Raw genomic sequence first — 19,030 nt, 5'->3', positions numbered from 1 at the left:
TAAATCAAAAAGCATGAAAGAGGGAGCTCTTCTTAATATTTTGACACCAAAATCATGTCGATACACCTTACCGACTGCGAGTAAAGCCACCCATGCTTTAACCTGACAGACTGTAAATAAAATCCCAAGACGACTGTTTCGCTTCCAGTCATAAAGGTGGTAGTTGGGCGTATAATATAAACAATGAATGGCACAAATTATTACATAGTCTCGGAAATGACTAAAACTTTAATTGGCAAAAGGCATGCACACTGTAAATTTGAAGGTGAAGTTTCAGGCGACGAATGGAGACTGGATGTTTGAAATGCTAGGAGGGTGAATGATCGCAAGGTAAAAGAATTACGAAAAAATATGCAAGATACTGAATCACATTGATAAGCAAGGAGTAGGTCTGATTTTCGATAAAAGAGCGAAGCAGCATCTCGGAGATTATGATTTCGGATCTCCCAGACTGCTGTGGTCTAGAATGAAAGTAGCAATCAAAAGATTATTTATCATAGCATGCTACGCGCCAGTTGATAGTGATCCTAGAGAATTAAAAGACGCCTTCTGGGATACTTTAAATGCCACAATAAATATTTGCGATCGTGGCGAAAGAAGAATTCTGCTAGTAGATATGAATGGATGGGTAGGCATCCAAAATCAGGATACAGAAAAAGTACAAGGTAATTTTGGGGTTCCAAGAACAAACTAGAACAGAGATAAATTAGTTGGATTATGCTTAGAAAGGGATCTGTTCATTACAAATAATTAGCGCATGTAGTACATATGTCTCAAAATTAACGCACATAAAACAGAAACTATGGTATTTGAAGGAGAGAGTAAGAAAACGCTATGCAATATTGTATTAAAGGAAGAGAGTAACGAAGACTATCAAGGTAAATTAAATGGCAGAGTGTCCAGAGGCAGGCCGCAGAAAGAATTGTTAGAATGTTCAAATGTGTCCCTAGCTAGACGAGACATAAGAAGCCACTGAAATACGAGAGCTTACATGAAACAATGCATGCATGTAAAAGGAGCTAGAGAAGTATTCCAGGACAGAAAATTATGGCGTAAAATAGTTAATAAAAAGAGTGTCAGTAGAGTGAATAACCCCTGAAACATACGACCTTGGAAACTAATGGACTTAAGTGGGGAACCTCACATGACGACTTTGTGAGGGTCTTCACTTGGGGTGATTGCTAGAGAGGTGGATCAGCAACCTGGCTTGGAGCAGTGTTGCGGAACGAAAGTGTTATTCAAATAAATAAAAAAGGGAAAAGAGAAACATTAATATTTTGTTTTTAACAATTGTTGGTTCAGGATTAACTAAATCATCCCTTTGGGTTTCGCCATCATCGAAGGTAGAGCCTTACGCAGAGGACGCGGCGAGTAGTGGGGGAAGTCGTTGAAGAAGAAAAAGAGATTATGCGTCAAGCTGCCGGTCCGCACGCGTTCATAGAATTTTTTTAAAATGATTTATATCTTGTGAAAGAATGCAGATACAAAAATTCTAGTTGCACGCCCAGAAAGATCAGTTGAAGAACTTATAGAATCCATTATAATCCGAAAATCGATTTTTTTGTCTAGTAGGTCCCATTTCTCGAATCGCGACACAGACGTATTATTTCAAAAAATGATATATCATTTTATTTCAGAAATCAATGATCTAAGGGATTGCAGAATAGTCAATTAAGGGATATAATACTATTTCAAAGATTCCATGTTCTTTTCAGAAATTAAAGCAAAATCCATAGTATTGCAAAGATTTTCTTAAATTAGGATTATGAAAGATTTTAAAGGATGTTAAAGGCTTTGTGGTATTTTTGAAAATTGCAAGGAGCTTTAGAGAATGTTAAGAATTTTTAAGAATTTGCATGCACTCATTTAAACTATTTAGTGAAATCTCTACTGGTTTTTTGAAAGATGACGCAATTATATTCACGACAATTCATTACCGATTTTGGATTTTTTTAAAAACTTCAGCGGTCAATTTTAAACAGAATTATGTGAGCGAATTTTATAATTTTTGTTTATTTGATTTATTGTGTTAATGCCAAAAGAGCAAAAAATATGGATGATGACGGTTTTATTATTTATCTTCTTGAAAATATTTTTCCTCTGTTTAATATTGCTTAAATTCAATGCACAGGGCCCCGTGATAAAAAAAAATATTGACTTTTTCCATTAATTTTTATAAACAAATTATATTAACAAATGGCCGAAATGATGGATTGTTTGCACGCAAAATGTAATTTTGCATTAAAATTGCTAGCTTTTATCGTAAAAATGACAATTGATCATGAAAATTTGTCACTTTATATATATTTTTTTAAGCAAATTATATAAACAAATTCCCGTTATCGGCATCTGTGAGCAAAAAATAATGGTTTTTTCTTCTTATTCTGTACAAACTATCTTGTCAGTGACTTTAAATAAAGAAAATTCATCAAAAGGAATTTGTTTATTATTTTGTTTGAAAAAAAATATAAACAAATCCCTATTATCTGTATTCAAAAGCAAAAAAAAGAAGTTTTTTTCTTCTTATTCTGTGCAAAATATCTTGACAGTGATTTTAGTTGAAGAAAATTTGTGAATTGAAATTTGTTTATAATTCTTTTAATAAATCGGATAAACAAATGTTTATTATCGAAATTCACTAGAAAAAATGTAACTTTTTTGCTCAGAGACCTAAGTAATCCCAAGGTTACACTAGTTTTTCTTTTGTTTTCAATTTTATTTGTACGTCATTTCATGAAAAACAAAAGACGAACAATTGGCCCACGTAGTCCCATTCGTTTAAAAAATTAGCATAAAAAATATAAGAAAACAAATTTTTGTTTCTATACTTCACTGGCAAGATATTTTGTGGACAATCCGAAGAAAAAAAGATCTTCGTTTCTCCATAAATGCCGATAATAGGCATTTTTTATATGATTTCTTTAAAAAATACTAACAAATTATACTTTGCGAGCAAACAATTAATGAATTTGGCTATTTTTTAATGTAATTTGTTTAGAACACTTAACTGAAAAAGTCAACAATTTTTTTTTCTATCATACAGCCTTTTGCATCAAATTCAAACGATATTGAGTAGGGGAAAATTTTTTTTTTAAGAAAAAAAATAAAATCGTCAAAATGGATAGTTTTATCCTCTTATTGCATCAATATACAAATTTAAATACACAAAAACTCAGAAATCGGCTCTCATAATTCTTTTTAAAGTTGAACACTGAATTTTAAGAAAAAATCTAAACTCGATAATGAATTGCGCCCTACAAGTTATTTTGATTTCCATTTTTTTCAATTCACCCCACTATGCGCGAAACGTAGTTTTCGTTCAAAATCAATTTGATATTAAAAAAAAATTCCTTTTTTAAACAAAGTACGTTGCTTATAGTGCGTTGTTTTCCGTTTCGGTTACTTCTTTTAAGCGACAGATTGGCCCAAGTGCATAATGCATCTATGCGGTTTCGGGCGCCTAACGAGTTATTGCATCCGCCTGCTCATTTCGCCCAAACGATTTTAAATTTATTCTAACGGATTATAATAAATTTACGAGAACTGTAAATATTTTATAATATTTTTAAAAACTGTAAATATTTTTACACGAGTGAATACATTTTTAATCACTGTAAAGATTTCAAGGTAATTAAAAATATTTTGGGAAATATGCGACTTTCAAAAATTCAGAATCAAGGGTGCGCTGTTTTTCCCCACATGCATGGCTCAGTCTCACTTTACGGTAGCTCCAGGAATATTACTGATTACAAATAAAAATTTTTTCTTAATTATAAAATCTGACAACATGGCCTAATTTTGGCAATATCAGCGCAGCCAATAGCACGGCCAATAGCACGGCAGCTCAAATACACAATTTTTATCGAGCGGAATAATTAAAAAAAATTTAAAAAACGTTAACAATATTTAAAAATGACATCTAAGTAAATTTTCTACGCCGATCCGCGTATTATAAATGAAAAAAAAAGAAAAACATCATTTTCAGTAGCATTTGGTTGCATTCATATTAACAGAATAGATAGATTGGCGTCATACTAAAAAATATCAAGATAAACAAAAAATCTTTTAAGCAAAAATGATTATTATGCGGCCATTAAGCAATATGAGTATTATAAAAGAAATTTTAAACACACAGTTAGTAAATTTTATAAAAATTGAAACAAGTTTACAAATTAAAGCGATTTACACTATGGCTTCACAAGACTTCCCTTAACGTTTCAAATATATATTTTTTTAAACACCTATAAACAACCCCTCACTGAAATCAGAAATGCTATTTGATTTAAATTCCTTTGAAACTTTAAATAAACAAAAAAAGTTAATCAAATTCGTTATGGCTTCACCAGATAAAACTGCTAAATACATCCTAAATAACAGTCTGTTTTAACAAACACTCAAAACAGCCAAAAGCAATTAAAGCTTGCAAAACATTATATTCTTAAATAATTTATCGCAGTGCCCGAGCCCATTCCTCAATTAATTTTAAATAACAATATATTTAAACGAATTATAATGCAACACCTTAATGAAATTAATTTTTCGAGCGGGTCTGAGGCCTGCCATTTCACACTTCAAAATTGTCAAATATTTTTTTGAATCGCCATTTGCCTTTTGAGGGGGGAGGGGGAGAAGGGTCAATTCGCACCGGTCGCAACAATACTTTTTTCGGCCAAATTCAGATTTAGCAAGAATTGGGCTTTTTTGAGCTTCAAAAATACTTACGTCCATCCCCATTGAATTCTGGTTCATTATCAATTCTTGCAATAAACTTTTCGCTACCACGCTCCATCGTTGTCACAGAAAAAAATATATTATGTGCAAATTCCAAGTATCTATCAATAGTGTACTTGCGTTTCAATTTTGGAGTTATATCTATATTGCCGGCAGTAAGTCTAATCCTCACCAGCTTTCCAAACACATTAAGCCACACACTAACATCTTGGCCATTATATTCAAAATTCGAATAAATTTCTGGTGGAGGGGGTCTCATCATAGCATTTGAATCTATAAAAGAAGAATGCAAACTTGTACTTTAACAATAATGAAAACATTTGAAATTCAAAAAGATACGAACCTTACAAAAATAGCCTATTATTTATGTATACGATAATCCTTAAGAGCTGTTGAAAATAGAAGGGACAAAATGACGCCAATTTGAATTTAAATTCAAATAGTAATGATTAATCAATTAATTATTTAAAAAATAGGCATCGAAAATAAATTTATTGTTTGCGAGAACAAGCGCCCCTTCTCTCCTGTTTTCGACATACTGAATCGGAATTTATATTCTGAAATCCTCTATTAGGTCCTCCTTTTCATTACCTTAAAAATTATAAACAATCTTGATATTATTTTTAAATTTGTGAGCCGCGGAAAAAGAAGTTTTGAACCATTTGATTTTAAGAGAAAATTGTCATAAAAGTCATATAATAAACCAATCTTTTCCACACAATTTTTTATAAACTATAAAGAAGCACATACTAGTGTGATACCTAACTAGTCCAATGCCTAAATGTTATGCTTTTTTTCGTAAAATCGAGTAGTGCAATTAATTTTTTCGTCACTTATATATTTACAGAAACCCAGATTTTTAACTATTTTTTTAAATTATTAAAAATAGGGACCTGATGCCATAAAATGGACATCAGAGGCATATTCGGATTCAGCGCATTAAAAACAGGAAGTTGAGGCTTTTAGCCGCTCCTGATAAAAAATTGATTATAAATATTATAAATATTTCCGAATTTTTTAAAACATTCCTTTTGCTCTCAATTGTTGTCGTTGCAAAATCAGCAATTTAGTACCTAAAATGCATTGAGGGTTTTTACTAAACCTACCCCGCTAGAACCTTTAATATATTTCTAAAAAATTGGTTTTCTAAGAAACGAGTTGTGAGAATTTATTTTTAAAATAAGGAAAGCTATTAAATTTTTGTTGAAAAAAATGCTCTAGCTATTTTCCTGTGAGAGTATGTACTTTCCAATTTGAAATTCCAATCTTGTTTTTAAGGCAGCCGGGGGCAACGCCGTTCAGCGAGAACAATTTATTGGCTTGTTTTTTAGTTCAAAAATTATAATATACTAACGTTGATTTCTATAACTTGAATCTTTATGGCTAGAACCTCGTGCCGGGTATTATATATGATTCCTCGGGATTATATATAATGCCTGGATTATATACTTTCCCTTTAAGATATACTCATAGAGAGCTATTATTTATTAAGTCGACATATAGTATAAGCTTGAATAATTAGATTTTTTTATTAGATTTCTTATTGCAAAAACAGGGTTTTCGGATTTATTTTAAAAATGAAAAAGATGTACCAGTTTATCTATAGGCAAAAAGTGAAATTAATTTCTCATGATAATATTAATTTTTCAATTTGAAATTCAAAACTTGCTTCAAAGGCCTTCAAGGCCAACGGTTTTGATTTTTTTTTCTAAATCAGAACAGTTTTTTCTTAGTTACAAAAATTATTATGCACTTACGCATCTGCCCTGCTTGCATTTGCTGCGGTGTTAAAGGGTTAAAGAGTCCTGGAGGTGGTGCAACTGGTACTGTAAAATATAATGTAGCGCTTTTTATTCCATAATTTTTTTATCGAATTCCAAAATTTGCTAATTAATGTTATTTTGCCATCTTAGTGACATTTTACAAGGTTAAAAAAATAATATACTAACGTGGATTTCTGGAACTTGAAGCTACATTGCTAGAAGTTGAAGCATAGTAGCCACTTGGTTCGTGTCCAGCTGGTGTTCTAGGCAATATTGGAGTCAATCTAGAAAAACCATCTGTAAAACATAATATAGGGGTTTCTATTCAAGAATGTTTACAACGAATGCCAAAACCCCCCTCATAACACTCACGCCTATACTATACCTACCTTGTGCCAGGCATTATATTTACAGTCAAACTCGGAGACAGTCGGGGTTTTGAAGCTGACCTTGGACCTGCCCAAACGTAACGCAACTGAATATAGCCCAGATCTAAACGTAAATAGGCCCCTGTTTTGTCACTTGTAAGTGAGCACCCCCCCCCCCCATAACTTCAGACACATATTAGCGGTGCAGCATCAATTTCTGGAATAAATGTCTCGAGGCTCGCTATATCCGATTTTTACTGATTTCTAGGGACTATACAATGCCTAGTTTATATAGAGCTATGAGTAATTAAGTTGATCATTAGCATAAGCTGGATTAATTGGAATTGTTAAATATTTCATGTCATCAAGAAATTGCATACTTTTGTAATTTATCGCCATTTTCTAATCAAATAAAAATTAAATTTAAAAAATAAAATCCTGGAAGACGCGATCACCGGTTTTGCATAATTGTTAAAGGCTTCCAATAATAAATTTCTGCAAATTTTGTAAATGTTTATGTCGTTCCAGAATATATAGAAATTCATTTTTTCTGTAAAAAAAATGTTTGCGGGTTCGCATTTAAAATGAAAAATCTAAAACATTATATCCAGAAAAAAATGCGAAATTTATTTCCTGTCTGAATGTTTATTTCAAAAGTTGAATTTTGAAACTTGTTTCAGAGGTCTTCGAGGATCAACGATTGTAATTTTTCTCATCTAAATCAGAGCACTTTTGCCTTAGTTCCAAAAATTATTATATACTTACGCATTTGTCCAGTTTGCCATTGCTGCTCGGCAGAAGCATTTAAGAATCGTGGATGTGGTGTAGGTGGATCTGTAAAATTTGATCGAGGGATTCTTATTCCAGAAGTTTGTTAACGATTCCCAAAAATTTGGTATTGGCCGGAACTAAGGATAGCTCAAATGTTATCTCAAAGTCCGTTAATATTAACCAAGGCACCAAATTTCGATGAATGCTTTATCTATTTTAGGCTATTATGTTATTTTGTCATCATATTGACCATTTAATAGGTTAAAAATACAAGATTCTGATTTTAAATTCAAAACTGTTTTCAAATATCTTCAGGGGGCAACGCCGTTCAGCGAAAAATATTTATTGGCGGTTAAGAAATAAAATGAAGATTTTTTCTTAATGGCAACAAATTTTGATTAGCTAAAAAAATTATAATATACCAACGTGGATTTTGTGAACTTGAAGCTCCATAGCTGGAACTTGAAGCAAATTCGCCAGCTTGTTGGGGCCGTGTTAATATTGGACGTAAAAGTGGCCTCTCAACGTCGGTGTCTGTAAGAAATAATATAGAGATTTTTATTAAAAATTTTTTTCAACGAACCGTAAAAACTTTCAAAAGGTTATAAAAAGGATTCGTGAAATTTACAACATGATAGTTACAAATATAACCAACATGACTTTTTTAGAATATTTTAAAAGAAGCTCAATTAAGGCCATGTGATGAGTGTGCCAGCTGATCAAGTAAGCCCTAAGATCAATATTTTTCACCCATATTGAAAAATAAAAGTTTAAATAACGCGGAAATTTATTTCGGGAAATTTTAATAAATACTAAAGGATCGTTTGTAGCCTTGCAAAGAGTTGGAGGAAGAAAAAAGTTTATTTATGCAAATAATGATTATCGACGGACACATTTAGGTTTTACAGCAGAAGTTTGACTTTTAACTTCCTCTTACGGTAATCATGCAATCTGTTTTACCCACAGACCCCTAAAAGTTCGAAGTTGTCTACTCGCTGCGCTAGTGCTGCTTTGACACAGCTGATACCAGACTGATACATATCTCAGACCAAATATGTTTATTTGCATTTCAAGTGACAACATTGCAAATTGCTTGCAGGGTTTGACGACAGCACGATCGGTATTTCTCCAAAATAGAAATTTAAAAAAAAACTTTTTTCACTATTCTAATTATTTAGGACCAGAGACAAATTCTTGCACGCCTTCTATTTATCGTGCCAAATTTTTAACACGATATCTCATTCCGTGTGGACGTAAGTTGGGAAAGAAAACTTCCACTGGTATTATCTTCAAAAAAAATTTTTTCTCAAAATTTCCACCGGAACAAAACAGAGACATGGACTTTATTACCTCCTCTTTCATTTCCAAAACTTTCGGAGCGATACCTCATTTCGTTTAAACGTAAGTTGGGAAAGAAAAATTGAAGACCAGGTTTGGTCACGTGACCCTCTCGTCACATGGCCTTAAATCTACTGATTTTCCGTAGGTTTCACCTAACTTCCAGTAAAATGTACAAATGTATTAAAAATCCTGAGTTCACTAGATTTTACTTAAGGCTAGGTAAAATGCACAGAATATTAGTAGATTTAACTGAAGTTCTTGTTAAATCTGCTGGAAGGCCACCCTGTCTGCATTTGTATTAATTGTGTTGTAAATAATACTCGTATGGAACCTTTTTCTTCATCCAAGTCTCAAACAAATGTGCACAAATTTGACAATTTTAACCCTTATATTGAATTCAAACTGTTAATTTTTAACTTTCGTCATTAAATTCGAAATTAATCACTGCCAAAATCCCCGCAGTACCAAGTGTCATGTAACTGCGAAGAGAAATCGAATTTTTGCCACTTTCTTTTGAATTTTAGCACACTGTTCCGTCGCGAGCTGTGTTCCAGTTAGGCGTTCTCACTTTATAAAGATAAGTCTTCACAGAAGCATTATTATTTCAAAAAATATTTTGGTACCATTTTTGAAAAATACCTCAGTAAATATCGTCAATCCAAAGATTGACGATGTGCGATTCGAAAGAGAGCTGAAAATAAACTTGAACTACAGACGTGAATCATAGACGGAGCCCTGTACTAAATTCCGGATAGGATCCAATAGATCTGAATATTTTTGCCCTGCCTTTTATCCGGTTTTATCGGAAAATTGACCAGTCCATAATATTTATTCAATCTGTGTCTATTCGGAATTTTTTTGATCCGTAAATTACCCTTATCGATTCATTTTCATGTTCTATCCGCAAACTTATATGGTATTTGCTTCTTATTTTTCATCTGGTTCTATCTGGCACTTAAACCATGCATATAATTTTTTCTTGATCTTTTTTTTTTGTATTTGTATCTATTCTTAAATTTTTTCGGGCCCTGAATTTCCCTGTCGGACATTTTGTTAGGTTCTATCCGGATGCTTACACGGTGTCAATAAACTTGGCTTATCTGTTTTTTACCCCCACTATATGTGGAATATTTTCGCTTCCCATATTTCACTATGCGGCATTTTATTGGGCTTTATCCGGATTTTTCAACGAAAATTTTTTTTTAACTTATTGTTATATAACTCATTTCGCCATCGATGCACTTAGATCTGGGTCACACAATTTTGGCCATGATTATAATGAGAAGTTCTAAGGCTACTAAAAAAATCCTAAGATACTTTCAGCAAAAAAATTATTTTAAAAAAATTTTAAGTTAAATTTCACTTATTTAAATAAAGGCTCGATATTCTTTTTTCTTTAAATATTTTAAAAGTTTATAAACTACTCAAAGGTAATAAACAGTAAAGAAATGGATAATGCAAAAAACGTTTGATTTTTAAACACATGAAACGTTAAAAACATTCAAAATTAATAAATAATAAAGAAAATTCAGTACAAAAACGCTTTAATAACCTCAATGGGCTTTTTTACTGGGACAGTCTTTTAATGTAAGTTCCGATAAAGTTCCAGATCGGGCCGCATAAGAATTAGTCGAGTGAATAATACAATTTTTTGTTTTCGATGTTCGCTCCGAAGCCGTATAGAACAAGATAGAAACCCATTTTCGAATTTAGATGAAAGTAGTATTCTAACTGAAATTCCGACAAATTTCCAGATAAAGCCACAGAAAATTTCTTCATGTGAATAATTAAATTTCTTGTATCTGATGTTCGCTTCAAAGCCGTATAGAACCGAATAGAAAACCGTTTTTAAATTGAGATGAGAATTATTTTAACTTGAGTACCGACAAAGTTCCAGATAAAGCCGCAAAAGATTTCTTTGGGCAAATAATTCATTTTCTGGTACCTATTGTTTTCTTGAAAGCCGTATAGAACCGGATAGAAAACCATTATCGAATTTAGATGAAAACAGTCTTCTAACTTAAGTTCCGACATAGTTCCGGATAAAGCCGCAGAAGTTTTGTGCGGTCGAATGATTAAATTTGTTGTATTTGATGTTCGATTCAAAGCCGTATAGAACCGGATAGAAAACCATTTTTAAATTTAGATGAGAAGTATTTGAACTTAAGTACCGACAAAGTTCCAGATAAAGCCGCAAAAGGTTTCTTTGGGCAAATAATTCAATTTCTGGTACCTTTTGTTTGCTTGAAAGCCGTATAGAACCGGATAGAAAACCATTATCAAATTTAGATGAAAACAGTCTTCTAACTTAAGTTCCGACATAGTTCCGGATAAAGCCGCAGAAGTTTTGTGCGGGCGAATGATTAAATTTATTGTATCTGATGTTCGATTCAAAGCCGTATAGAACCGGATAGAAAACCATTTTTAAATTTAGATGAGAAGTATTTTAACTTAAGTACCGACAAAGTTCCAGATAAAGCCGCAAAAGGTTGCTTTGGGCAAATAATTCAAATTCTGGTACCTGTTGTTTGCTTGAAAGCCGTATAGAACCGGATAGAAAACCATTATCGAATTTAAATGAAAACAGTCTTCTAACTTAAGTTCCGACATAGTTCCGAATAAAGCCGCAGAAGTTTTGTGCAGGAAAATGATTAAATTTGTTGTATTTGATGTTCGATTCAAAGCCGTATAGAACCGGATAGAAAACCATTTTTAAATTTATATGAGAAGTATTTTAACTCAAGTACCGACAAAGATCCAGGTAAAGCCGCAAAAGATTTCTTTTGGCAAATAATTCAATTTCTGGTACCTGCCGGTTGCTTTAAAGCCGTATAGAACCGGATAGAAAACCACTGTCGAATTTAGATGAAAAGAGTCTTCTAACTTAAGTTCTGACATAGCTCCGGATAAAGCCGCAGAAGTTTTGTGCGGGCGAATGATTAAATTTGTTATATCTGATGTTCGATTCAAAGCCGTATAGAACCGGATAGAAAATCATTTTTAAATTTAGATGAGAATTATTTTAACTTGAGTACTGACAAAGTTCCAGATAAAGCCGCAAAAGGTTTCTTTGGGCAAATAACTCAATTTTTGGTACCAGTTGTTTGCTTGAAAGCCGTATAGAACCGGATAGAAAACCAGTATCGAATTTAGATGAAAACAGTCTTCTAACTTAAGTTCCGACATAGTTCCGGATAAAGCCGCAGAAGTTTTGTGCGGGCGAATGATTAAATTTATTGTATTTGATGTTCGATTCAAATCCGTATAGAACCGGATAGAAAACCATTTTTAAATTTAGATGAGAAGTATTTTAACTTAAGTACCGACAAAGTTCCAGATAAAGCCGCAAAAGGTTTCTTTGGGCAAATAATTCAATTTCTGGTACCTGTTGTTTGCTTGAAAGCCGTATAGAACCGGATAGAAAATCATTATCGAATTTAAATGAAAACAGTCTTCTAACTTAAGTTCCGACATAGTTCCGGATAAAGGCGCAGAAGTTTTGTGCAGGAAAATGATTAAATTTGTTGTATTTGATGTTCGATTCAAAGCCGTATAAAACCGGATAGAAAACCATTTTTAAATTTAGATGAGAAGTATTTTAACTCAAGTACCGACAAAGTTCCAGATAAAGCCGCAAAAGATTTCTTTGGGCAAATAATTCATTTTCTGGTACCTGTTTGCTTGAAAGCCGTATAAAACCGAATAGAAAACCATTATCGAATTTAAATGAAAACAGTCTTCTAACTTAAGTTCCGACATAGTTCCGGATAAAGCCGCAGAAGTCTTGTGCGGGCGAATGATTAAATTTGTTTTATCTGAGGTTCGATTCAAAGCCGTATAGAACCGGATAGAAAACCATTTTTAAATTTAGATGAGAATTATTTTAACTTGAGTACTGACAAAGTTCCAGATAAAGCCGCAAAAGATTTCTTTGGGCAAATAATTCAATTTCTGGTACCTGTTGTTTGCTTGAAAGCCGTATAGAACCGGATAGAAAGCCATTATCGAACTTAGATGAGAACAGTCTTCTAACTTAAGTTCCAACATAGTTCCGGATAAAGCCGCAGAAGCATTGTGCAGGCAAATGATTAAATTTGTTGTATCTGATGTTCGATTTAAAGCAGTATAGAACCGAATAGAAACCCATTTAAGAACTGAGATGAAAACATTATTCTAATTTAAGGTCCGACATAGTTTCAGATAGGGTTGCTTAAGATTTCCTCGGGCAAATAATTAATTTTTTTGTTTTCGATGTTCGCTTCGAAGCCGTATTGAACCGCATAGGTTAGTTTCCCACTTAAGATTTTATGAACCGACAGAGATCCAGATTGGGACTAAATAAAATCCGAATTGTTATTATATTGTTAGAATGTACCATTTTTGGTAAAATTGGTCGTTTTTTAGTTTGTTTTGATTTAAAAAATGTACCAATTGGTCCAATTACATTTAGAAAAATGTTTTGAATTTCGAGAAATTTCGTAAATGCATTTATTATAAGTTGTTAAATACAAAATTATTATTGAATTTCAGTATTTTTATAATTATTAGCAATTAAAAAGCGCCAGAAAGCTTTATGGTTGAAAATTGTAAAATATAAAAAAAATGTTTTTAAATAATTCCAGTTGCTTAACGTAGAAACAATTAGTTGACAATTTTCGAAGGAAATTAATAAAATTGTATCCATGACTCACAACGGTGTTCTTGATCTATTAACTCTGTTAAGGGGACAAATTTACAAATTTTTTATTATGTAAATCGTAGTAATTCATTTGAGAATTATTATTTTGAAAATCTGTTTTTTAATATTTTATTTTTTATTAAATTCTCTTAAATTATGATCTAAATATATTACAAAATTGTAGATTTCAGTCAATTTTAGAAATTGATTCCTCTAGAATTTTTGTATTATTCGTTATTCATAAAATTTAATCACGGTTATAACATTCATATCCCTTTATTTTTGGTTCATAACAAAAGTTTGACTTCCATTTGATTGAAATTTATAATATTTACATCTACTTGGCTGGTTTAAACATCAGTTAAAAAAAAGAAGAATTTTTGATATCATTAATGATACTAAAAGGTTTTCAATTACAAATATTACAAAAATTCAAAATTCACGAATTTCAAGTTGAAAACCGATTAAGTCGATGAATTTGTGTTTGTAAATCTGAAACTATAAACAAACGAAAAAAAAATCAATATTTTGAGAATTCAAGAATTTTTAATTTTAAATATTTGAAATGGTGAACATTTGAATAGTTGATCATTAAAATGAGAGATGTCGTCAGTTGAAACATTTATATTTACAAATTATAAGAGTTTTACGCTGAAAAATAAGAAAATTCTGCAATTTCATTGAATAACATTTGAAATTTCATAAATTGGGAAGATTTGAGAATGAAAACTCGTGACGCTTGATCTTCAAATTCATCAAAATTAAGGATTTTTTATTTATACAGCTTTCACAACTAAACAGTTTTTAATTTTTAATATTTAATATTAAGGAGTTTTAAATTGACAATCTTGAAAGTTAAAAAAATTTTCATTTTTGATACCTTCAAAATTACATTTTTGAAAATTTTATATAATTGAAGAGAACTTAATTTTAACAATATCGACAATTAAAAATACAAAAGTAATTAATTATAATAATAATAATAAAATGTAATGTCTCACTATAATTATAATTTATGACTGAGAAATTATTTGTAGTAATTTAATTATTTCATATTTTTTAAATCTGAAAGACGTTCTCTGAAATTACGGCAGACCTGTTTCTGAGGTCCGCAATTCGAAGAGATTCGCAACTGCCGATTTAAGACACTTTCCGAATTTCAACATCATAATTAAGACGATTAACTGTATTTTTAATAATTATTTAGGATTTTTCCACTTTTTTGCAGATATTACAAGTTCATATGCAAATTATTCAAGAACAACAAAAAAAGTTGAGCACATTATTTAGAATCCGCATTTAAGGGTCTTCTTTCAAATTACAGAAGTTATATTGATATATTATATATGATATATTCCATTTGCGTTCAGCATAACTTTTAATTAAAGTTTCCGAAGAATTACTATACATTTTCACGAATTTCAATCAAGTTGTTTTTTATAGTCCGGCTTTTCGGACGTATTTTAAAACCTTTTTTAATGAAAAAATATAAGCATTTAAATTTTCCATAAGAATAAGTACTTTTTCAGTCAAAATTTAATTTTTTTACGAATAATTTCCAGGGACCAACGCCATTCTGCAAAAATAATGTATTTGCGGTTAAGAAATCCAATTTGGATTTTTTTTCTGAATCCAAGGAATTTTTTTGTTATTTAAAGAAATTATAATATACTAACTTTGATCATCCCGTCGTCTACGCTGCTTTTGTGGTATACCTTCATTTGACTCTGGATTACTTCCATCTGTAACATATAATTTAGGGATTTTCATTAATGAATTTCTTTAGCGAACAGAAATTGGTCCCTTTGGAAGCGTTGGAATAGCCTCAAAAGTTGAACTTTCCGAAGGGGCGTTCTAAATCCGAATTCGCTAGATGTCCAATAACTGAAAACTTAAAGTTCAGCAACCTAAACTTCTCTATCAAGTTTATTAACAGTTATCGATAAATAACCATACATTTCTGAAATTATAAAATTATTGATCGATTTCATATGTTTTTATAAATTTTCACAAAGGGCCCGTACAAATACATTAAAAAAAGGTCCCAGGATATCTTCCCAAACTGTGATATTTTATAGTTTTGGTCTCCTTTTCATGAAAATCTATGTTAAATAGTGAAAAAATTGACAGCTGGCGAAGGAATCACAGGAAAGTATCCAGCTTTTTGTTTGCTAAGATTGTCCTCGTAAACGGTAGAGTTGAAAGGGCTTCATGAAGGTACATGCTGATTCATCGATATTTCCGAAGTACTATTATCCGAAAAATCCATGCCTGATAAATACAATAAAAAATCGGAATTACTCAAATTATTTTCATAATCGTTTGTTGATAAAGATCGTTTCTCCGTAGGCATCTGGAAATTTTCTGGTAACGTTAATACTTCATTGTATTTTGTATATTCAATCATTTTCTGACACTTGAATAACCAACTGAAAGTGCGTGAGCGTCTGTTGACTCCCGCTTCTGAAAGTCTAGGTTTGCTGCTTGGATAATTAGGATCCTCATTTTGAAATAAAGCAATTACATTATCATGGCTGGCACCTAAACCGGAAATTGTCCACTTATTGGAATCAAAATTGCCGAATGAACCAGTAATAAAACATTTTTAATGAAAATTACTAGGTATCGGTGCATCACTCGACGAATTATATACAATGAAGGACGTAAGGGGCGTTCGCATCCTTAGCATCTCGTCGTAAGAAATGGAAAGTCCTAGACGATTCGAAATATCTACAATATTTTTACTTTTTGTTGTACTATACACAAAAATACGAAGAATGTGCTGAGGATTTTTTTCGTGACTGTTCTTTATGTTATGTATAATCTGATATAAGTTTTGAAGTTTCGTTAATTTGATAAAAATGTTGTTCTGTGAAATTTCATTATCTTTAATATAGAACAAATCATTAAATGTTGTTTTTTTGCGTATCTATTAGTTCTTTAACGTCGGTATTGAACAATTTAGAAAAAAATTTTGAAAGGTTTCTAGTAACTTGAATTTATCCCAAGAAGCTCTTACACCTACTTCATCGCAAAAACTATTATTCAACTCCAAATAAACTTTGGCCAAAGAATTTTTAAGTTCAGCAGCACATTCAGACAAACAGACATGGTAATAAGCCTTTTCAAATACATTTTCAATATTATTGTTACTATTAAACGGAACAGATTTTGTTTTATTTGTAGGAGTGACAAAGCTAATTTTTTCACCGAAATATTCAAACAAGGAAGATTTAATTTTGAATGTTCTGACACAAATTTGATGTTTTTGTTTCAAAATGGTTGATAAATCTTCCAATTACAAGATTTTTCCAAGAAAAAGCTCAGCTTCGATCTACTTAATAGAGTCAATTGTGAAATCTAAATCGACTGACGTATTTTCCTCTTGACAATCTACAATAATTTCATTAGCACGTAATTCATACTTCTTATCACCACATAATGTTTCTGCAGTTGACAAGGACGTATTATATTTATACTGATATCGTACCAAACAGTTTTTGTGACAAAATAATGTAGCAGATGAAAATGCTTCTAGATATTATACTTAACCCCCTACCGACCTTGAAACTTTCTTTTTTTCTGAATTTGAAGATATTTAGTCATATTATTCCTATGGCGGAGTGTATAAAAAACTGAAATTGTAGCTCATTACCGTCCTGACTTTCATGTAAATCCTTGCGTTAAAAATTTCTGTTCGTCTGAAAGTCAGAATTAAAAAAACTTAAGTCTTCCAAACGTTACATACATGTCACTGTGGGCGGTAGAGGGTTAACAAGATTAATGGAAAAAGTATCCAGTGCCTACAAAACTTTGTTTTCAAAGTACAACTATTAATAGAAAAGTCAGCAACGTGAAATACTAACTACGAGTTACTAAAATCCTTTCTTATATTTACTATCTAAAGCCTGCAATCTATTATATAAAATATCTCAACGTATGTTTTCTGCGTGGATGAGTTTTTCTCGTCCATTCTTGGTAAAAGAGACTTTTGACATTATTATTCTTTTAAAAATGTATACACAGATTGAAATCAATTATCTTACTCATTGCAAAACAATCAAAAATTTGGTAATTACATTATATTTACTGTGACGGGGCAATAGAGACCCCGCACAAAAACGTTAAAAATCATATCAAAAATAATACTTAGCTGTCGAGGATCGCTGGAAAAAGAGCCCAGAGTAGGGAATCAATTAATTTTCATGACATAAATATCAACCTCGGGAAAACTCCAATATTGAATTTATTATTTTTTTCATGGGCAACAAACCTTGTTACATTTTCCTGCGTTCGTGATTAAATTTGGTGGAGTACCACCCACAATAAACGAGCTGTCAAATTCACCATGGTACGGGAAACGTAGTTATGAACCAAGAAGAGGTTTCCCAGCACATGCGCAGTGGATGAGATTCCCGTTTCGCACAAGAGTGTTGGGAAACACAGGACCATGCGGCTGCGGAGAATCTGCGTGATGATCGGCGTTAGCGCACCCGGAAGCAGCAGCGAATGGAAGACGACCAGCGCCTAGCCGTGAAATTGGTGGATCGACGGCGCGTCACCACGCTGTACAGAGACTAACTGGCGACTGTCCCGCTCCCTCGTGCCTCTCTCTCTCTCCCAACTGATCTATAGTCTCAATTTGGTGACACAAGTTGCGCTCCGTTTCTCACTTGAGGTGATGAACCGAGACTCTACTCTGTAGAGTCATTCGTTATTCTGAGCTGCGACCAGGCTCGTTCAACTCAATAAGGGAAAATGGCGAATTATTAGAACTTTAAAGCGGGGGTTTGACAGACAGCGAGGGGAGTTAAATTAGTTCTCCTGCCCATCGCAGATAAAAAAAAAAAATAATAATAAAAGCAAAATTGAGTGAATGAGGAATGTGAAATGAGAAATTGAATGATAATTATCTTTAATTTCTTATTTTGCGTTTCTTATTTCCTTAATTTTGTCTTTATTCATCCTTTTTTCTTGAATTATTTTACTAGTCAACATATCTAAGGAACGAGCATGCACATATATAGCGACAAATGCATGCATGCTTCTGTTCTTCCCCTGCCCATCGCAGATGGCACTGAATTTCGCCATTTATTTCACACGTAGTTGACCGACCCTGGCTCCGACAAAACACTTAAAGAAAAAAGAAAGGCTACCGCCACTATCCTAAAATCAAAGCAAGAGGAGATATATTTGAATTATGGAAGATGAGAGGAACGACCTGAGGTTGCCGGACTTTGCCAGGTAAGCCCCTTTAATTAAATTTGGTGTCCGCGGTAGCTTGCCAATTGTAGTTCAACGACGTGTGGTGAAATGGCAGACATACACTGTTGAAATTAGCTAGTTGCTGACTTCGTACAAGGTCAGGACCAAATACT

At 32.3% G+C, this 19,030-nt stretch overlaps 1 protein-coding gene across 1 annotated transcript in view; it reads right to left on the bottom strand.

Annotated features, from left to right (window-relative positions):
* Positions 1-18,167, bottom strand: part of LOC117173167 — a 21,512-nt gene extending 3,345 nt beyond the window's left edge. Inside the window, exons 1-7 of the mRNA XM_033361583.1 lie at positions 17,926-18,167; positions 15,329-15,394; positions 8,060-8,167; positions 7,628-7,696; positions 6,681-6,791; positions 6,489-6,557; positions 4,723-5,004 (exon numbers count right to left, since the gene is read on the bottom strand). Coding sequence (XP_033217474.1) covers positions 4,723-5,004; positions 6,489-6,557; positions 6,681-6,791; positions 7,628-7,631 — 466 coding nt within the window. The 5' untranslated portion in view covers positions 7,632-7,696; positions 8,060-8,167; positions 15,329-15,394; positions 17,926-18,167. The remainder of the gene's footprint in view (positions 1-4,722; positions 5,005-6,488; positions 6,558-6,680; positions 6,792-7,627; positions 7,697-8,059; positions 8,168-15,328; positions 15,395-17,925) is intronic.
* Positions 18,168-19,030: the final 863 nt, after the last annotated feature.

Source organism: Belonocnema kinseyi, chromosome 1 (genome assembly GCF_010883055.1).
Source record: "Belonocnema kinseyi isolate 2016_QV_RU_SX_M_011 chromosome 1, B_treatae_v1, whole genome shotgun sequence".
Classification (NCBI taxonomy): Eukaryota; Metazoa; Arthropoda; class Insecta; order Hymenoptera; family Cynipidae; genus Belonocnema; species Belonocnema kinseyi.
The sequence above is the reverse complement of the archived record's forward strand: the minus strand, read 5'-3'. Positions and strand labels throughout refer to the sequence as shown.